Raw genomic sequence first — 22,306 nt, 5'->3', positions numbered from 1 at the left:
TGAAGATGTCACTCTATGTCGAAGTATTGTTGGTGTACTTCAATACTAGTACTTGACATTCACAAGACCGGATATTGCTTATAGTGTGAATAAAGTGTGTTAATTTACGCATCATCATCTTCACTTGCATTGGAAGGCTGTCAAGCTAATACTTCGATATCTCAATGGTACACTGAATTATGGAATACATCTCAATGAAAACTTTCGACTTACATTGACATGGTATTCCGATGTGGATAGGGGAAATGATATTGATGATAGGAGATCCACATCTTGGTTTTGTTGGTTTCTTGACAACTCTCCAATCTCATGGAGTTTTAAGAAACAACTGTTGCATGTCGCTCAAGTATGGAAGTTGAGTACTGAAGTTTAGCCAACGCAACAGCCAATTATGTTTGAACTTCATATTGCTCTCATTGACATTCAAGTTATATAGAGTGATAATTAAGTACTATAGCTCTTAGTGCAAATCCGGTATTGCATTCAAGAACTAAACATTTTGAACTTGACTTATTCTTTCGTAGAGAAAAAAGTTATTTCAAATCAAGTTGCAGTACGACATGTACCATCTTGTGATGAAATAACGAATGTACTTACAAAGCTTCTCTCAACCATCTCCTATCCGTTTTTGAACCAAGCTCAGCGTTATGTTCAACCCCACGCAGAACTTGCGGGGGAAATTTGAGTAACAAATGAAAACAGAGGATTACACCAGCAATGACATTAGCAAGATTGGCACGTAGACACTCATACATGTGTGGATTCTAGATGAGTCTATTGATAGAATTTGACTGCACAGAATAACAATTTCTAGTTTTCATTATTATTTTTATTCGTTGATAATTTGTATAAATAGACTATAGAGTGTATTATTTTAATCAATGAAATCAATACAATTCCTTTGACGTAAAGCATATATTATTGACTAGCGATAACTCTAAAGAAATTCCTAAAGTCTATTTAACATTAGAAATTAACCTTAATGTCAGTGAATCTTTAGTGTCAATCACCATGTCTTGTCAATCTCCATGTAATTTTTTTTTTGTTTATCTAATTGACATTAAAATATTAAAAAAACATATTACTTAATCACATATTGTTTTGCACATGGACTTGTTTTCCACTTAATATGCACAAAGTAATAAATTTATTCTCATACAAATTCATCTAATTATCATATCAAACTAATTATTGAATTTAATTTACTTGCTACGTATTATTGAACAATAATTTTAGCTTTAATAGACAAAAATGTGGTATTCTAAAATTTAAATTAATTATTTACCAATAAATATATATTATGATGCAATAATTGACGTCTCTTAATTAATAACTGTTCGACTCCAGATAGTTGTTCTTGATACCCCAATTACATCTTCCTGATATCGAATTTGATCTAATTAATGTACACTATTTAATTATGAATGAAAACGATGTTTTAAATTATTTTTTTATCACTTAATTCTAATTATTTCTAATTTTTTAATTGATACAATTGAGATTTTTATTCATGCTTATATTAGGTAAATATATTTAGCGTAATACTACGTTGTTTTGAATAATATTTTGTTATGGACAATGTCACTATTTTTTATTGGCTCACATTGTGTTTTTAACAAAGAATTAACTGAGTTACTGAATTTTATTTAAATTAATTTCTTAACTTAATATGATTATTAAAAAAACACATGAAATGAAAATTTGTATATTTGAATTTGAATAGGATTGTATTTTAGAAAATACATGCATTCATGTAAAAAAATCGTCAATGAATGTATGACAAGATTCGGTTGTAATGTTTAGAGGGGATTGAAAACTAAATTATATATTCTCAAATGTCAATGTCGGTTAACTAATATATAAGTGCGGAAAAAATCCGAATTGATATATTAGAACAAATCACAAAAATGGTTGGCTAAGTAAACTGAAAGTGGCAAATATGCAATTATGTTTCTGGATGTTCAGTGGCTCAAACTCCTACATCATCTTTTCTTCTTTTTAAAAGGCTCGCACTACAAGGCTTTGGATAATACAAGTAATTTCAAAATTTCATTTTAATTCGGAGTTAAACACTGTCAAACTGAAAATTCTAATACATCTCAACTGATAATATATAATATACAAACCGCTATTCAAATGCAATGAATTATAATAATGTTATATCCTAGTATTTATACCAGTCAGATTTGAGAGGATGTTGTCCAGTAGAAGATCATTTCTTATCTCCAATTCTGGTGATTCAGCAGTGATATGAGCTTTGGGATAAAAAATTATGATCAACTGGTTGCTTGGTCCAGCAATATCAACTAGCTCAACCGGCTGAGCAACTTCAGTTTCAGTTTCTTGGGATTACATCTGGTTTGTTGTTGCAACGGATTCTTCAACTATTGAGAAGTTCTGAGCAAGATGGTTTACCAAGGATTCAGTTATGAAAAATATCTCTGAAATTACAACTTCAAAAATTCGAGCTAATTTTACTATTGTTGATTCCTCAGTTTTCATTACAGTTGCATCAGATAATTCAATTTCTGCAATGCTTTTAGTTACTGTATTTACAATTTCATCGGCATCAATAAGTGGTACTTTCTCAATCGGTTCAGTTGACAGTTGCACTTCTGGAGTTAAAATGATTGACAATTCAGTTGAGCCAACAACTTTTTCAGCTGAACTGGATAATGAAACTTATGAATCTTTTATTTGTTGTGGTTGTTCTTAAGTTCGTTCAGTTGATTTTTTGGTAGATTTCTTACTTTTGTTGTCAACTGGAATGAAAAGCTGTTTGTTCATTTCCCAGAACTTGATAATATTTGCTAACTGAGGAATATTCCAGAAATATACATTCATCTGACTTAGCATCAAATGCAGTCAGATGATTTTTACCGTTGTTGTGGATGAAACATTTGCAACCAAAATTTTTGAAATAAGATATCACAGGTTGCTGCTGAGAAATCATGCCTGATTTCATGATTTTCTAAAAAGATAGACAAAGTCAGATCTGATTTTGTCAATCCCTTTTGATTTTTCATTTAAAAATCTTTTGAAAATTTTGATTAGTTGAGTAACAGTTTGATCTTTTGATTTTAAGAAGATTACCCAAATAACCCTTAAGAAATCATCAACAATGATGGGTCGATTCGGGCATCTACGAAGGTGTTTCAAACACAATATTTTCATTGAGCTTCAATAGTTCGTGTTCTAAGAATGTAAACACATAATGAATTAAATCGGGTTTGATGTTTAAATCAAGCGAAAAATACTCGAATTAATCATTCATTAAAAAAATTGACTAATTTGAAAGTATTTTAACTTGTGTAAACTGAATAACCGAAACATGTCCATTATTCTTGTTTGTATAATTTTCTATCTTGTCAATTTGCAGGATCCCGTTTTGCGGTTTCCGACAAACAGTAAATCACACTAATTGCGTGAAGCAATCTAAGAGCACTTATCTCTTGCCAGACAAATCTAGGGAGAACTTTATCTCCAAAGCAACCTGCTATGGAAATGCTTATCTATTTAACTCTGTCTCTTCCTTTTGCTATGCGTATAAAATGTTCAGTAAACATGCTAAATTAAGGTGGAGAACTTTACACTAAAATGTTTACTTTTTGAAACTAATTATTGTGCTCGGTTGGGAAGCAGTTTGAGAGATATTGATTTTACAAGTATGAAGTGTTTCTGATCCATTAAAGTCACGCTTCTTACCTAGATATCATTTCTCTTCAATCGAAGTTTTAGCTTTCACTTGAAAAGAAGATGAATCAGCTACTACAATAGAGAGAGCCAGAGAGATTTGAGAATGGTTCAATGTTCTCACATCTCTTTCATTTTCTTAATACTTAATATGGTCTAGGCAACAATAAAATCTACCCCCAAACGTCATAAAACAGTTGGCAAAGGAATTGAAGAATCTTGATGAAACCCCTCCAGAAGGCATTAAAGTAGGTGTGAATGATGATAATTTTTCAGTCATATATGCTGACATTGAAGGCCCAGGTATTAAACAAGTATTAACTGTAAGTTCAGGCTATTTTGTGATTATCTTATCGAAGTTAAATGTTCTTCAAGCATGTTTTTGCCATAGTAAATCATGCATATTTCACCTTGCTCATCTTTGTAACTTTATGGTAATTTACATTGACGTCACTAACTTTTCAACCATATGATCTTATGAAATCGACAGGTTATCAGATGCTTGTTGATCGAACCCTTCCCTGAATCAGCTTTAAACGAACAGGCTGGCAAGATGCTGATTGATAATTATGACAACTATGCAAGGTAAATCTTGTATTATTAGTCTGCCTTATTCAGCTATGATAATTGCTTATGCTGCTGAGTTTGTGGGATGTAACTCTTGCATCTTTCTCATGATAATGGAATCATTAAGTTGGAGTGCTTTGTGTGACATTAAATTTGTGTGGTAACATTTTCCAAAACCCAATAAATAAATTAATAAATCTGGTTAAATAGAACTAGATTACATGAAGTAGGGAGTTATTTTCCTTGCATCTGATGTTGTATGAAAGCAACTAAATCCAGCCAAGACTTGAATGATCCACTGACTAAGAATCGTGCAAGGTAATTGAGTGACAAAACAAAAAAAAAACAGACAAAAAAAGGAAATGATTTGATATTTCAGATAGGCGTTTTGGTCCAGTCTTATTTAATCATTGAGATGATATTTACAATGTTTATTCACTTTATAGCCCCTTTCAGAGCCCCTTAAACTATTTGTTGCATAATACCAAGTAGTTGTCCTTAAAACGGATTAGCTAATGCCTACATTAGATGTTTAGATGATTCTTTATCTTTCCGGTTTTGTGATATCGCAGTCGCTAAACGCTTGGAATAATTGTTAAATCAACAGGCTTTACACCGGACTACATGCTCTGAAGCCAAAGCCAAAATCCAGAAACGGAACTGTATCTGAGTCCACCACCAAGAATATGGACCAGACGAATTCTTCGCTGAAGGGTGTTGACCAGAAAAATACCATATTAGTTACTGTCACACCTTTTCCGTTGACCCCTAAACCAGGAAATGTGCAAGATCTTCCATCTGTCGTAACCTCATCAAATTGTACTGGAGTTGGCGAATCAACAGCGGCCCCGGGAATGCAAAAAAATAAATCTGGGGTGAATAAAGTTCCGGCAGACAAGAAGAAGACTGGATGCCAGAAAGAAAAGCTTAAAGAGATTATAAAGCTTCCGTGGATGTTCTTTGTTGAACTGTTTGGATTGATATCTGGAAAGTATGGATAAATTTGTTTTGTTCGCTGGTTATTGAGTGCTTGTTCTTTATGCATGCTGTATTTTTACTTTTCGGAGAGGTTTAGTTTCTTTTATTTTTCTAGTTCATTGCAGTAGTCGCATTTGGAAAATAAAGGATACAGCGACCGTGAATTCACTAGTGCTTGCCGTGGAAAAATATCTAGGCCTTGGTTGTTTTTTATATCTTTCGACATGATTTACTTTGAGTTAAATTTCTTTTCCCAAAATTATTCTGAAATTAATATCTGTGCCAAAATGCAATCTCAATCTGTACACTATCATATGAACTCAAAACTAAACATATGGAAAAAAAATAAACAGATGCTGAACAATTTACGAACATGGGGCGTACTTGACTTGATATAGCACTTCAAAATATTCACAAAATACATATCAAAATGAAATACAGATTTCATCTCCACCATGACAACATGCCACAAACATCGTCAAAAGCTTGAAAATCCATAAAAGAAAAGATGAATAACGAAACTGGGAACACATTACGCTAGTCAGCCCTCCTCTGCTCTCTCCTCTTCCCTAGATTTTGTCCCCAATTTTATACTCGTAATATAATAATAATTTACTAATGTTCGGAACATTACTTGGCCATCATTACCTTGACAAACTCTTCATAGTTAATTTGCCCATCTCCATCAACATCTGCCTCTCGAATCATCTCATCAACCTCTTCATCGGTTAGCTTCTCGCCAAGATTTGTCATCACATGGCGCAGTTCAGCAGCAGAGATAAAACCATTTTGATCTTTGTCAAAGACACGAAACGCCTCTTTCAGTTTCTCCTCCGAGTCAGTGTCCTTCATTTTCCGGGCCATGAGATTCAAGAACTCGGGAAAGTCGATGGTTCCATTGCCATCAGCATCAACCTCGTTAATCATGTCTTGGAGCTCGGCCTCCGTTGGATTCTGCCCCAATGATCTCATGACCGTGCCAAGCTCCTTGGTTGTATGCAACCTGCATAAGGTGTCGACTATGATTAATTGACAAACTAAGGGTATATAAATACTGGGATTCTTCACAACAGAGGTCATATATTGGGAAATGAATTATCACGAACAAAAGATGATCTCCAAAAATACCTCAAATATATGTTCTGAGAAATGTGAATTGAAAGATTACAAAAGCTTACCGCCAACTAACTGTTTATAACAAATGAGAAGTAAAACAAGTAAAGAGTAAAAGCGTATTCAATCAATAAAAGCGTGTAGCAACGCTTTCTAATACTCCCCCTCAAGATGGAGAATGAATATTGTGAATAGCCATCTTGGACAAAAGTTCCCGAAACCGTCCAGGGAGAAGTGATTTTGTAAATAAATCAGCGAGCTGTAAATTTGAGGCCACATATAACACTTTGATAATCCCAGCTTGCAACTTCTCTCGCACCACATGACAATCTATCTCGATGTGTTTGGTGCGCTCATGAAACACATGATTAGAAGCGATGTGTAGGGCTGCCTGGTTATCACAAAATAAGGGTACTGGAACATTATAGCACACTTGAAAATCTTTAAGTAATGAAAGCAACCAAACTACTTCACATGTTGCATTTGTCATTGATCTATACTCCGCTTCAGAAGATGACCTGGACACAGTATGTTGCTTCTTGGATTTCCAAGATAATCAGTGACTCTCCCAAAAGAACACAAAAACCAGAGATTGATCGTCTTGCATCTGGGTAGGCTGTCCAATCTGAATCAGAGAAAATTGAGGTTGGACGAAGAGCTGTAGAACAAGCCCTGACCTACTGTCCCTTTAATATACTTCAGCACAGAATATATAGCTTGCAAATGTGCGTCTCGTGGCTTCGAAACAAATTGACTTAGCTTGTTCACTGAGTACGCTAAGTCGGGACGTGTGACAGTAAGATAAAGAAGCCTACCCACAAGACGTCTGTATTCAGAAGGATCAGGAAATAGTTCACCATCTTCTGCACTTAGCTTCAAGCCTACATCTAATGGTGTAGTACGTGGCTTGCAACCAGTAAGACCTGTATCAGCAAGTAATTGAAGAGCATAATGGCGTTGACATATAGAAATACCTTGCGATGAACATGCCACTTCAATCCCAAGAAAGTACTTGAGGTCACCCAAATCTTTTAACTTGAATTGATTGTCTAGAAACATTTTTAAATCAGTGGCTTCTTCTTCATTGTTCGTGGCGATGACTATATCATCCACATATACCACTAAGGCCAGAAACACATCTCCACGCTTGCGAATGAACAAAGAATTATCTGCATGAGATTGAACAAAACCAATATGAAGTAGCGTGGAAGAGAATTTGGCAAACCATTGTCTCGAGGCCTGCTTCAAACCATATAGGGACTTGTGCAATTTGCAAACTACATTCGCAGGTAAAGACTCCCCCTGTAGGTGATAACCTTGAGGCAACGACATATATACGTCTTCAGATAAGTCACAATGCAAGAAAGCATTATTCACATCCAGCTGCGTTAAAAACTAGCCACGAATAGAAGCCAAAGCCAGCAAAGTTCTCACGGTTACCAGCTTTGCAACGGGAGAAAAAGTTCTCAAGATAATCAATGCCTTCATGTTGCGTGTAGCCCTTAGCTACAAGGCGTGACTTATAGCGTTCCAAACGGCCATCAGCAAAAAATTTGGCTTTATACACCCACCGACGACCTACAACACGCTTGTCAGGTGGTAGAGACACAATGGACCAAGTCCCATTACGCTCCAAAGCTCGCAATTCCTCATACATGGCTTGTCTCCATTCAGGTTGAACAACGGCCTGAGAGAAGGAGGTTGGTTCAACAACAGATGATATAGTGTGTATGAAGGATTTGTGAGCTGGAGATAAACGATGATCACCAAGATTAGAGGATAGTGGGTGAGCAATACAGCAAAAAGAAGAAAAGGCAGTGGTATAACAATGAAAGTCACTCAAATGACTTGGGGGTTTGAGTGTTCTGTTGGATCGAGTTGAACGAATAGACTCATGATGAGTGGAGACAGGAGAAGATTCAAATTGTGTTGGCAAAACATTGTCAAAGAAAGTGTCCAAATGTGAGGGAGACAACTCACTGTGAAATGGGAAAGTATTTTCATGGAAAACACATCACGTGAGATATATATATTTCATTTGTTTCAAGGTTAAGAAGTTTGTATGCTTTAAAGCCCAATGGATAACCCAAAAATACAGATTTAATAGCACGGGGTGAGAACTTATGTCGATGACTTAAGAGAGTGGAGCCATAGCACAAGCAGCCAAAGACCTTTAAATGGGAATAGGAAGGTGATTTAGAGTGTAATATCTCAAATGGAGTTTTATGTGAAAGTCGAGGGGAAGGGGTTCTATTGATCAAATAAACAGCAATTTGAACACAATCATTCCAGTAAACTAAAGGAACAGATGATTGAAAGAGGAGAGCACGAGCTACATTGAGAATATGTTGGTGTTTTCTTTCCACAACTGAATTTTGTTGTGGTTGTTCAACACACGAGTGATGAGAAAGAATGCCTTCGCTACGAAAGAAAGTAGAAAAGTCCAGCTCAGGAGCATTATCTGCCCGAACAGCCTTGATCCTACGCTCAAATTGGGTGGAAATCATCTTTAAAAAAATGGGAAATGTGCTAGAGACATCAGACTTAGCCTTGAGAAAATAAACCCAAGTGAATCTCGAATGATCATCTACAATAGTGAGAAAATATTTATAGCCTTCAACACTCAATGTAGAAAACGGACCCCAAATGTCAAGATGTACTAAATCAAATAAATTGTCACTAACTAAGTTGTTTGAGATAAATGGTAATTGTTTCTGTTTGGATAATGGACAAACATGACAATCAAAGTATTTTGGTGGACATAAGGAATCAAGAGCTAAATCACTTCCCATAACAGATAATCTTGAAAAAGATGGATGACCCATTCTAAAGTGCCAAAGTTTACATTGGGTTAAAGAAACATTACAAACAGTAGAAGGAGAATGAACACTTGGTGTCAGGCTGGAGGTGGTTAGCACGTAGAGATTTCCAACTCGTTTACCCATCCCAATCATCTTGTTCTCGTGAAGTGCCTAAATTTGACATGAATCAGAAAAAAAGGAAACTGAGCAAGGCAAATGAGTTGTGAGTTAACTAATTGACAACAAGTTGAAGTGAAATTGGGGAACAAATAAAACATTCTCCAGCACAAGATCACGAGACAGATGAACAAAGCCAATATGTGTGGCTGGTGCAGTAGAATTATTAGGCAACGTGATAGTTGAAGTAAGAGGCTTATATGAAGAAAATGATGAAAGAGAACAACAAATATGGTGTGTTGCCCCAGTATCCAACACCAATCACAATTAAAAATGGAAGTAAAGGCGAAGGATAGAGGATTTATACAACTGAAACAGGAAACAGAGGGCTCATGCTATTGTGCAACTGAATTGGAGCCATATCCAAGTTGAAGTTGTGAATTGAGGAAGGCAATGAGCTGCTTACAATGCTCAGGGCTAAGTGAATCATTCAATCCATTCGAGTTTTTGTCACGGGATCGACAAACTGGAACAACTTCAGTAGGGGCAGGGGCAGAAGTGGAGGCTCGAATTTGATTGACTCGGCTACGATCTTCGCTTTGTTTCTGCTTATATTTGGGGTGACTGGGAGGAAACCCATGGAGTTGATAACACTTGTCAATTGTGTGCCCTGGATAGTGAAAATATGAACAAACCATCAGTTTATCATTCTTATTTCCTTTACCATGGGAAGGACCTTTAACAAACGTTGCAGCAAGCGATGGATGCACAGAGGCTTGCGAATTAACAGCACCAGAACCACCATAAGCCTCTTTATGTATCGATCGCTGTCGTTCCTCCTGTACCACGAGTGAAAAAATCTTGGACATGACTGGAAGTGGCTCCATCATTAGGATTTGAGCTCGTATTTGAGCACAAGTGTAATGCCCGGTTACTCGTACAAATGATAATAATACGTTTGTGTCGTTTATTACGTAGTTAATTAGCTCAGTAGATTTCATGTGATGATTGAGGTATCAATATTGAGATTGAACATGATTTTTATATTGTTCATGGTGTTTTGAGATTGATAATATGTCTAAATAGTGATAGTAAGATGTGTACGTAGAAATAGTGAAATAGAAGTGGTGGGAAATGAGATGAAAATATGGTAGTTCCTACGGGTTTTAGCATAATCATTTGAATGTTGATCCAAATTGTGTGAGGCCATAACCATTAGAAAGCTAAGATATAAGGTTACAACTTTCATGTATTGAGTTTTGTCCAAATCATTGTAGAAGACAAGCCAAAATCGCCCCGAAGTGGGTCGTGTGTATCGACCTCCAAATGACATGAAACTAGTTGGAATTCAAGCCAAGACATAGGGCTACAACTTTCCTGTTTACCACTTTTTCAGATTATGAATGGAAGAGCCTTTTCTGAAGCAATCTTTGAGGTGGCTGTGCGCAGAGCGGCGCCCGAGTGGTAAGAAATGACCGCCCGAGCGCCAATGGTTCTGGATTTTTGGTTTCGGACAGAAAGTACCGCGCTCGAGTGGTAATTTATGACCGCCCGAGCACCGCCCAGTATAAAATAGGATAAGTTTTGAATTTCTGAGCCATTGTATCAGTTCTTTCCTTTCCCTTCACAGCAAGACACGAAAGAAAAACTTAGAAATCTTCCTCCAAAGCTCTCTTCTTCATTCCTTTCATCACTTTGAGGTAAGAACTTAGTTCTCCATCACAAGAACATCGTATAGGTGTAAATTTTCTTCTCTTTTAGTTGTTCTACATGTAGAGGAGTGATTTTCACCTAGTATATACATAGTGATGAGTTTATTGATGTATTTGACAGTACAGGAGCGAGAAACACCGTCTCAAACCAGTGTTCTTAAGCTTGGACTGTAAGTTGGCATGTTCTTGAAGTAATACATGAGTAATATTATGAATTTCAAATGCTTCTCATTTTCTATTGCTATATGTACATTGTTAGTATGTTTATTGATGAAAACATAGCACTATATTCCATTGTTATGTATTAAATATGTAAGGAACTCATGAATATTGAAGATGGGTGCTATGTCATGAACATGAACATGGACATGAAAAGAAAAAGACTGATTTTACATGATATAGAGCTTGTTGACATCATGGGTGGATTTAAGTCCACCAAAGCTATTGGCCAATATATGTTCATGGGGCGTGGGGTTGCCAAAGGTTGCTCCCTGACGTCCAACACAGTAGTAGCTATATAATAAAGCAAGCACGGTAGTACAGGTCTACTAATGAGGCTTAAGTACAAAAATGAACATGAATATATGCTATGATATTACATGGTTTAAAGTTTCATTGTTGTTCACGACTTGATATGTATGTTCCTTCTACGCATATTGATATGTACAAGTGCCAACTTATTGAGTTTTATAAACTCACGCAGCTCATGTATTACAGGACCAGGTAAAGTAGAGACATAGGATGCCGGTTCGCCAATGGATGCTAGTGACGTGCCTCACCTCGACAAGAACCGGGACTTCTTATTGTATAGCTTCCGCATATATATTATAATGAATTTAATGTATGGGTTTGAAACAAGTTTTACAAAGTTTATGTCTAGGGGGATAATGCTACAGAATATGTTTGTATGTAAGAATACTATTGTATATACGTGTTGATGTTGTTGCTTGAGTTGAGTTTTTGGCTTTTACAAGAATGTAGGGACATCATGCCAAAATTTTTATAAACCGTCAAAGTGATGCCTCTTGTTTGATTTGCTTCATACTATAGTTATATCATTCAAACCTTATTTTGATTATGTTAATTATGCTAAGTATAGAGTAAGGGTGTGACATTGTAGAATGGTATCAGAGCCCACGGTTCTTTGACAGGGAAGACACTGCACTTCATCCATACATGGGAATTCGGCAAGTAAGTATCTTTTTATTTCATAGTTTATGTTAAGTTATGTGTCTATGTATCCTACATGTAGGTTAAGATAAGCGACGATGCCACCGAAACGTAAGGTACATGAAGGAGAGTCCTCTAAGGGCAAGGCCCCAGCGATGAAGGCAGTACGCCACGACCGGTAGATGATTTTGCTCAACTGCTCCAACAATAAGCGAAAGTCCATGGGGAGCAGATACATCAATTACTTAAGATGCAACAGACTACTCACGAGCAGGCACACGCACACGCCATGCTACCCAGACAAGGACCTGTTCAAATAGATGTGTATGATCGTTTTCGACGTCTGAATCCTCCGGAATTCATGGGAAGCACCGATCCAGCAGTAGCAGAAGAATGGATTAAATCATTGGAGTCCATCTTCTCCTACCTTCATATGGAAGATGCAGACAAAGTAACGTGTGCCATATTTTTATACACAAAGCATGCAAGAATATGGTGGGAGAGTGCAAGGGTGGCATTAGCTACAATACCATTAACTTGGGAAACTTTCAAAACCGTGTTTTACAACAAGTATTTCAGTAAAGATGTACGAGCCAAGAAAGCCAGTGATTTTCTTAATCTGAAGCAAGGAACCATGTCAATGGGGGAATACATACAACAATTCGAGGCCGGAGTCCAATATGTACCATATATTGCCCAGGATGACACAAGTAAGGGCGAACACTTCATGAGATGTACGAATGTCAAAAGTTGCTACGTATGGGGAGATAGTGGAAAGGGCACTTATGGCTGAACAAGATGAACAAGACATTGACAGAGATAGGCAATAGCAAAGGCAGCAGTACTTTCAAAAGAGCCAAGGAACAGGACAATGCAAAAAGACCGATAGCAAAGGTACTCGACCAGAGGAACCCCGTGGCAAGGGTACCCCTCCACGTAAAGAACAGGACATGCCACCTTGTCCTAAATGTGGCAAACTTCATGGCGGGGAATGTATGCAAGGTTCCAATGTTTGTTATCGTTGCAAAAAGCCAGGGCATCTCGCCAGGAATTGTCCAGGGAGTTCTGAGAAAGTACAGGGATGCATTTTCTCGATGACCAAAGAAGAAGTGGATGCGGATACATCGATGATTACCGGTATGTTCTTGATTTCTGGTGTTAATGCTATTGTTTTACTAGATTCAGAAGCCACACATTCCTTTATTTTGGAATCGTTTGTAAGGAGACTGGGCATTACAACAAGTATCACAGAGACACAACTCGCCATAGCCTTACCTTCCGGGCAAGAATTACAGACAGATCAGATTATGCGAGGGTGTCCAATATATGTCCAAGGCCATCAGATGTATGCTGAATTGATAGTTTTGAAAATGACCGATTTTGATGTGATATTGGGAATGGATTGGCTCTCGAAGTACATAGTTACTATTGATTTTGGCATAAAGATGATCAGGCTGAACCATTCACAGTAGCAAGTGCAGGTATATCCTTACCTCTTCAGATAATCTCTTGTATGAAGGCTTGTAAATTATTACAGAAGGGGTGTCAAGGATATTTAGCATCTGTTTTAGTTATTGATTCACCGGTTCGTGAATTAAAAGATACAGATGTTGTGTGTGAGTTTCCAGAAGTATTTCCTGATGATATAACAGGCTTACCCCCAGATAGAGAGATCGAATTTGTAATTGATGTTGTGGCAGGAACTCATCCGATCTCAAAAGCTCCTTATCGATTAGCTCCTACAGAAACGGAAGAATTGAAAGAACAGTTACAGGAGTTGCTTGATAAAGGGTTTATTAGACCGAGCTTTTCACCATGGGGTGCACCTGTTTTGTTTGTGAAAAAGAAAAACGGTACTCTTCGTTTATGTATTGATTATCGGGAGTTGAACAAAGTGACAATTAAAACAAATATCCACTCCCCAGAATTGATGATTTGTTTGATCAATTACAAGGAGCTGCTATCTTTTCGAAGATTGATTTACGATCAGGCTATCATCAATTAAAAGTTAAATCAGATGATATCTCAAAGACTGCCTTCCGAACCAGGTACGGGCATTATGAATTTCTTGTAATGTCATTTGGACTAACAAATGCACCAGCTGTTTTTATGGATTTGATGAACAAAATTTTCAAGCCATTTTTAGACAATTTCGTGATTGTGTTTATAGATGATATTCTCATCTATTCACGAACTGTAGAGGAGCATCGAGAACATTTGCAATTAGTTTTGCAGACTTTGAAAGATAAACATTTATATGCTAAATGGAAGAAATGTGAATTTTGGCTTGAACAAGTGGCATTCTTGGGTCATATCATCTCAAAAAAAGGCATATCAGTGGATCCAAGAAAGATTGAAGCTGTTAATAACTGGCTACGACCTACCACTGTTACCAAGATACGTAGTTTTCTTGGGCTAGCTGGTTATTACCGTCGGTTTATAGCGGGATTTTCTAAGATAACATTGCCTTTGACTGCGTTAACCCGAAAGAATGTCAAATTTATATGGAACGAAGCATGTGATCGCAGTTTCCAAGAGTTAAAAACAAAATTGACATCAGCACCAGTCCTTGTTATTCCAGAAGTATTAGGAGATTTTGTGGTATACAGTGATGCTTCGAAAAAAGGTTTAGGAGCAGTTTTAATACAACACGGGAAGGTGATTGCTTATGCCTCAAGACAGTTGAAGGAATATGAAAAGAATTATCCCACACATGATTTAGAACTGGCAGCAGTGGTATTTGCATTGAAAATATGGCGCCATTATCTATATGGTGAACGGTGTGAAATTCACACGGACCACAAGAGTTTGAAATATTTATTCACACAAAAAGAATTGAATATGCGTCAACGAAGTTGGTTGGAATTAGTGAAAGATTATGATTGTGTTATTAACTATCATCCAGTTAAAGCCAATGTTGTTGCAGATGCATTAAGTCGAAAGTTCAGTTCTATTGCTGCAATGCAAGTACAAGAGCAAATTTTATGGGATTTACAGAATTTGAAGATTGATGTTATGCCAAAAAGAACTGCAATCCAATTATCATCCCTCATGGTTCGACCAACACTTGCAGATAGGATCAAGGCCGAACAAAGTGCAGATAATGAATTACAACAACTGAGGCAGCGAGATGAGGAAAAAGGAAATTTGAATTTTGAATTGAATGGGAAAGAAATTTAGACATATCGAGGGAGATTGTGTGTGCCAAAGCAAGGAACGATCAGAAATGATATTCTTATTGATGCTCATGCTACTCCCTATTCGATCCATCCAGGAGGCACAAAAATGTACAAAGATTTGAAACCATTATTTTGGTGGCCAGGTATGAAAAAGGACATTGCTCAATTTGTTGCACAATGTCTAACTTGTCAACAGGTCAAAACTGAACATCAAAGACCAGCAGGACTCCTGAAACCATTGCCTATTCCTGAATGGAAATGGGAACACATCACGATGGATTTCATTCTTGGTTTGCCAAGAACACAAAGAGGATTCAATGCTATATGGGTTATTGTGGATCGACTTACGAAATCAGCTCACTTTCTTCCAGTGAAAACCACATACACGATGAATCAATATGCTGAAGAATACATCAAAGAGATAGTGAAACTTCATGGCATCCCAGTGTCCTTTGTATTTGATAGAGATCCCAAATTTACGTCTGCATTTTGGAAAAGTTTACATCATACTATGGGAACTCGATTGTCATTTAGTACGGCGTTCCATCCTCAAACTGATGGACAATCAGAACGAGTGAATCAGATCTTAGAAGATATGTTGAGAGCTTGTACTATTGACTTTCCAGGTAGTTGGGACAGTAAACTACCGTTGGCTGAATTCACATATAACAATAGTTATCAGTCAATTATTGGAATGGCACCATATACTGCATTATAGGGTAGGAAATGTCGCTCTCCGATACATTGGGATAAAGTCGGAGAAAGAAAATTATTAGGCCCTAAGTTGGTACAACAGACAGCTGAATTGGTAACTAAGATCAGAGAAAGAATGCACACTGCCCAGAGTCGACAGAAAAGCTATGCTGATGTACGACATCATCGATTGGAATTCCAAGTCGGTGACCATGTATTTGTAAAGATATCACCATTGAAGGGCATTTTTGCATTTCGGCAAAAAGGAAAAATTAAGTCCAAGATATAACGGTCCATTTGAAATCTTGGAAAGAATAGGAGACAGGGCCTACCGAGTTGCTTTACCACCGAACTTGTCAAATGTTCATAACGTTTTTCATGTTTCCTTGCTACGGAAATATTTGGCCAATCTTTCTCACGTTCTTCATTACGAACCATTGGAGCTTGCATCGAATCTCTCGTATGAAAAACGGCCGATCCAAATTCTCGATAGGAAATCAAAAGTGTTACGAGAAAAAGAAATACCCTTAGTAAAATTGTTATGACGCAATCATGCAATTGAAGAAGCAACATGGGAGCGAGAAGACGAGATTCAACAGAGATATCATGAACTATATAGTACGTCAAATTTCGAGGACGAAATTCTTTGAAGGAGGGGAGAATTGTAATGCCCGGTTACTCGTAAAATTGATAATAATGCGTTTGTGTCGTTTATTACGTAGTTAATTAGCTCAGTAGATTTCATGTGATGATTGAGGTATCAATATTGAGATTCAACATGATTTTTATATTGTTCATGGTGTTTTGAGATTGATAATATGTCTAAATAGTGATAGTAAGATGTGTACGTAGAAATAGTGTAACAGAAGTGGTGGGAAATGAGATGAAAATATGGTAGTTCGTACGGGTTTTAGCATAATCATTTGAATATTGATCCAAATTGTGTGAGGTCATAATCATTAGAAAGCTAAGATATAAGGTTACAACTTTCATGGGTTGAGTTTTGTCCAAATCATTGTGGAAGACAAGCCAAAAGCGCCCCGAAGTGGGTCGTGTGTATCGTCACTCCTACAATGACACATGTTGGGAGAATGAGCATAACGTTTTACTCATACCTCCAAATGACATGAAACCTGTTAGAATTCAAGCCAAGACATAGGGCTACAACTTTCCTGTTTACCACTTTTTCAGATTATGAACGGAAGAGCCGTTTCTGAAGCAATCTTTGAGGTGGCTGTGCGCAGAGCGGCGCGAGTGGTAAGAAATGACCGCCCGAGCGCCAATGGTTCTGGATTTTTGGTTTCGGACAGAAAGTACCGCGCTCGAGTGGTAATTTATGACCGCCCGAGCACCGTCCAGTATAAAATAGGATAAGTTTTGAATTTCTGAGCCATTGTATCAGTTCTTTCCTTTCCCTTCACAGCAAGACACGAAAGAAAAACTTAGAAATCTTCCTCCAAAGCTCTCTTCTTCATTCCTTTTATCACTTTGAGGTAAGAACTTAGTTCTCCATCACAAGAACATCGTATAGGTGTAAATTTTCTTCTCTTTTAGTTGTTCTACATGTAGAGGAGTGATTTTCACCTAGTATATACATAGTGATGAGTTTATTGATGTATTTGACAGTACAGGAGCGAGAAACACCGTCTCAAACCAGTGTTCTTAAGCTTGGACTGTAAGTTGGCATGTTCTTGAAGTAATACATGAGTAATATTATGAATTTCAAATGCTTCTCATTTTCTATTGCTATATGTACATTGTTAGTATGTTTATTGATGAAAACATAGCACTATATTCCATTGTTATGTATTAAATATGTAAGGAACTCATGAATATTGAAGATGAGTGCTATGTCATGAACATGAACATGGACATGAAAAGAAAAAGACTGATTTTACATGATATAGAGCTTGTTGACATCATGGGTGGTTTTAAGTCCACCAAAACTATTGGCCAATATATGTTCATGGGGCGTGGGGTTGCCAAAGGTTGCTCCCTGACGTCCAACACAGTAGTAGCTATATAATAAAGCAAGCACGGTAGTACAGGTCAACTAATGAGGCTCAAGTACAAAAATGAACATGAATATATGCTATGATATGACATGGTTTAAAGTTTCATTGTTGTTCACGAACTTGATATGTATGTTCCTTCTACGCATATTGATATGTACAAGTGCCAACTTATTGAGTTTTATGAACTCACGTAGCTCATGTATTACAGGACCAGGTAAAGGAGAGACATAGGATGCCGGTTCGCCAATGGATGCTAGTGACGTGCCTCACCTCGACAATAACCGGGACTTCTTATTGTATAGCTTCCGCATATATATTATAATGAATTTAATGTATGGGTTTGAAACAAGTTTTACAAAGTTTATGTCTAGGGGGATAATGCTACAGAATATGTTTGTATGTAAGAATACGATTGTATATACGTGTTGATGTTGTTGTTTGAGTTGAGTTTTTGGCTTTTACAAGAATGTAGGGACATCATGCCAAAATTTTTATAAACCGTCAAAGTGATGTCCTCTTGTTTGATTTGCTTCATAATATAGTTATATCATTCAAACCTTATTTTGATTATGGTAATTATGCTAAGTATAGAGTAAGGGTGTGACAATAAGAGTCATTCAAACCCATAAGAAATTGTAGAACACAATCCTGATTTTGATAATTCATCCATTCTTTCATCGATCCACAAGTACATACAGAGATCGGCTGAAAATCTTTCAATTCATCCCAAAGAGTTCTCATACGAGTATAAAATCCACTGATATCCATTGATCCTTGTTGCAAACCATTCAGGAGTTTCTTAATTTGAAATATACGTGGAGCATTGCTTTGATGAAAAAGATCATGTAAGTCAATCCAGATTTCATGTGCAGTAGCAATATACATCAAGCTATCCGCAATTTCTCGAGAAACAGAATTAAGGATCCAGGAAATGACCATGCTATTACAGCGGATCCAAGCCCCATACAACAAATCCTCAACCGAAGGACGCACAGAGGTACTGTTGACGAAACTAATTTTGTTTTTCGCTGTCAACGCCATATTCATCGCACGACTCCAAGTATTATAATTGTTACCTGAGAGAGGATGAGACACCAAAACGAGACCAGGATGATCGTCATTTTGCAGATAGAAGAAGGCTGCTAGAATCTTCAAAAGCAACTCTCTGGCCCTGGCCCTGATTGGTGGTGGAGCCTTGAACATTTGAGTTTGGAGCACCTCTCGCCATGGAAGAAAGGCAAATCTATCGCGGATTAATGCTCTGATACCATATTGGGAAATGAATTATCATGAACGAAAGATGATCTCCAAAAATACCTCAAATATATGTTCTGAGAAATGTGAATTGAAAGATTACAGAAGCTTACCGCCAACTAACTATTTATAACAAATGAGAAGTAAAACAAGTAAAGAGTAAAAGCGTATTCAATCAATAAAAGCGTGTAGCAACGCTTTCTAATATCATAGCTTCTTCATATCTATAAAACCAACCGAAACAAATAGCAATCATAAATCAAAACACAAAACATTCATCATGTGAGACGACAATCACACAAAAAGTTTTCCATTGCATCATTGCACACAAAACAGATGCAATAATCAAAATGAATAAATATTAAAAATCCAAAAACTAGCAACCAATGGTTTTACATGATAATGAGGCAATCTATACCACGCAAACGTGTTACCAAAAAATAAGAGAAATAAATGCAAGATCAATCCTTCTCCTCCAAAGAATACATAGTAATGGATAAGTTAAATTAGCTATAAAACCAGTAGTAAAGTAGCATTTACTTGTTCAGTTTTTTATACATTTGGAAAACAACAGTTGTAACATGCTTGCATCATTCAATAGAATGTATTTTTCTTCTGCTTGATATTTCATCATTACATATATACCTTCCCCTGCTCGAGCATACAATCCTAATGAAGAACCCGTCATCAAGTTGGGAAGCTCGGCTAAATTAGCTCGATGAGTTTCAACTAGTATAATTTCAATGGAATAGTTTTACATAAACTTGGAATTCTTTCTCTATTCTTCAACACACAGCTTGCTAACAAGATATTTCCCTGACACCCATCTGAATCTCCAACACCTAAAACACGTGAATTGAAAACCTACACACATTGGTTTCAAAATCGAAGGAAACCTAACTGAAAAAGAGAGAAGAAGAACGATTGAACCATCGGCATCCTTGTCGAAAAGGCTGAAGGCCTCCTTGAACTCGGAGATCTGGTCATCTGTCAACTGATCCGCCATTTGTCCACCTACGAATTTTCTCCCTTCACAATCTCTAATCCGATAAACAAGTACACCAACACGATCGTTGGAGGAAAATGAGATTAGCTTTTTCGATTGGCTGGCAGCAGCGAAGGCTAAAGAGAGATTAATTTCGAATCTATTAATTCATTTTAAGCTTTTTTATAGACCGTTTCCCCGCTTTGCTCTTGACCCACAATGAATTTGCCAATTGGCCCATTTTACTCTTTATTATTAAATAAAATATAATAATATATACTTGGGCTGAGCTTTTTGTCAATGGGCTTGGTCCAGACCTAGATTCCATCTACAAACCCATTATTGCTTGGGTTTACCAAAGCATCATGTGTCGAAGTCAACTTGTTTTTTAGTATATAATGAATGATAAAAGATGGAAAGCCAATGGAATAACGAACCTTAATTTCAAACATATTCATTATGCAAGTTGAAGTTCATTTTAATATAAAAAGGAAGAAGGATATGGATAGATTGGCCTTCCAAACCAGAAAAAAAAAGAAGGCAAATATCAATAAAGCAACAACATACTTCAATACCCCACTAACCACTCCCATTAATTCTTTGTTATTTGGCTAGTGTGAAATTTTATTTTATTTTTTTTAAATCAACTTTGTCAATATTTACGATAAAAGTAATATTTGTGATTAAAAAGTAATGAGTAATCTAAATAAAATATTTGATCGTTGTTTTATTTTTAATAAATAAAAATATAATTATTATTAGAATATGATCAACTTTGTTAAAAATAAAAATTTACGGTAAAAAGTAAAAATCTCAAACTCTCAAAATATATCAAATTACACACTTTTCTACAATTTTGTCTACTCAATTGTGTTCTTCTTCACAAACTGAGAGACCTATTTATATAACTTTTTTGGAAATAATTCAAAAATAAATACATTATTACATACATCATCAAACACTAATTTTCAATATTTACAACGGTTATTTTCAACATTCAATAATTTCAACTCTTTATTTTCAACAGTCCCCCTTGTGATGATGATCGTGATATGATGATTGTCTTCATTTCGTGTTTTTATATTGCCTCGTTAAAAACCATTGCAAGGGAAAACCAAATTATACTAGGAAAAACTCATTGGAATAAAAACCATAGCAAGGGAAAAACAGTTGTAATGCCTGAGATTTAATTGTTGTAATCAGACGTTGATTAATTGACAGAATTGAGGTTATAGGAACTCAAATGAAGAAGCAGGGCATCGTTACATATAAGCCAAGATGTTGGACCGAACATCTCGCGCCCGAGCGGTAGAAAAGAACCGCCCGAGCGCCAATGCACCATGAGTTTGGACAGAATGTTTGGCACCCGAGCGGTAGAATATTACCGCCCGAGCGCCAGGAGATGTTCAGCCGAGTATTTCGACAGAAACTTCCGCGCCCGAGCGGTAAAGATTAACCGTCCGAGCGCCGAGCAAGCGCCCGGGCAAGAATTTATAACCGCCCGAGCGCCAACCAGAATTGAGGAAAAGCTAACACGTTGCTTGGACATGCAACGTGTGAATATATATATGTATACAAACCTTCAGAATTCAGTAGAAAAGGAGGAGAGAAATCGAGAAGCCTCCAGAAATTCTTACGCCTTTGTATTTCGATCCGTCCGTCTGATTTTGAATCCGACTTCGGTACTGTGTTCCTATCGACGTAGGCTACAACTGGACGTAATTTTTGCTACGTTTTGATATGATTTGGAATTATGGTATTGTCAGAATCTGATAGGATTCATATATGATGTTCTTGACATGTTAGACATCGTATAATCAAAATCGGACTGAAGAATAGATACCATATGGAATTGTTATGATTTTCAGAGTTGAGTTGATTGAGATTTGATATCAGAATTGAATTGTTATCAAATATGAGATGTTAGAATTGATATCTGACTGATATGGTAGTGCTGGATATATTGAAATTATGACATCATATTGGTGAAACAGAATTTGATTGAATTCTGATTATATCCAGTATTGAT

General features: G+C 36.7%; 4 protein-coding genes across 4 annotated transcripts; 3 read left to right on the top strand and 1 right to left on the bottom strand.

Annotated features, from left to right (window-relative positions):
- The first annotated feature begins 3,382 nt into the window (after positions 1–3,382).
- Positions 3,383–5,470, top strand: LOC142540796 (ubiquitin-conjugating enzyme E2 22-like). Its single transcript, XM_075647183.1, has 3 exons — positions 3,383–3,996; positions 4,184–4,278; positions 4,868–5,470. Exons 1-3 carry the CDS (start codon positions 3,952–3,954, stop codon positions 5,259–5,261), a joined length of 534 nt encoding a protein of 177 aa, XP_075503298.1. The 5' UTR covers positions 3,383–3,951; the 3' UTR covers positions 5,262–5,470.
- Positions 5,471–5,638: 168 nt separating this feature from the next.
- On the bottom strand, positions 5,639–20,468 carry LOC142540797 (calmodulin-like). Its single transcript, XM_075647184.1, has 2 exons — positions 20,223–20,468; positions 5,639–6,241 (listed from the first exon to the last, which is right to left on the bottom strand). The coding sequence occupies exon 2, from the start codon at positions 6,208–6,210 to the stop codon at positions 5,869–5,871; it is 342 nt and encodes a 113-aa protein (XP_075503299.1). The 5' UTR covers positions 6,211–6,241; positions 20,223–20,468; the 3' UTR covers positions 5,639–5,868.
- On the top strand, positions 12,402–12,944 carry LOC142538502 (uncharacterized). Its single transcript, XM_075643815.1, has one exon. It carries the CDS (start codon positions 12,402–12,404, stop codon positions 12,942–12,944), a length of 543 nt encoding a protein of 180 aa, XP_075499930.1.
- LOC142538501 (uncharacterized) lies at positions 13,102–13,623 on the top strand. The gene has a single exon (XM_075643814.1). The coding sequence runs from the start codon at positions 13,102–13,104 to the stop codon at positions 13,621–13,623; it is 522 nt and encodes a 173-aa protein (XP_075499929.1).
- Positions 20,469–22,306: the final 1,838 nt, after the last annotated feature.

Source organism: Primulina tabacum, chromosome 3, assembly GCF_025594145.1.
Source record: "Primulina tabacum isolate GXHZ01 chromosome 3, ASM2559414v2, whole genome shotgun sequence".
Taxonomy (NCBI): domain Eukaryota; kingdom Viridiplantae; phylum Streptophyta; class Magnoliopsida; order Lamiales; family Gesneriaceae; genus Primulina; species Primulina tabacum.
This window is presented reverse-complemented; position numbering and strand designations above follow the sequence as displayed.

Bases quoted from the DNA above. Each gene is read 5' to 3' on its own strand.
- LOC142540796 (XM_075647183.1), top strand. From the start codon at position 3,952: ATGATGATAATTTTTCAGTCATATATGCTGACATTGAAGGCCCAG. The intron at 3,997-4,183 runs GTATTAAACAAG...TGAAATCGACAG, and splicing joins TGCTGACATTGAAGGCCCAG to GTTATCAGATGCTTGTTGAT. The intron at 4,279-4,867 runs GTAAATCTTGTA...TTAAATCAACAG, and splicing joins AATTATGACAACTATGCAAG to GCTTTACACCGGACTACATG.
- LOC142540797 (XM_075647184.1), bottom strand. From the start codon at position 6,210: ATGAGATCATTGGGGCAGAATCCAACGGAGGCCGAGCTCCAAGACATG.
- LOC142538502 (XM_075643815.1), top strand. From the start codon at position 12,402: ATGCAACAGACTACTCACGAGCAGGCACACGCACACGCCATGCTACCC.
- LOC142538501 (XM_075643814.1), top strand. From the start codon at position 13,102: ATGCCACCTTGTCCTAAATGTGGCAAACTTCATGGCGGGGAATGTATG.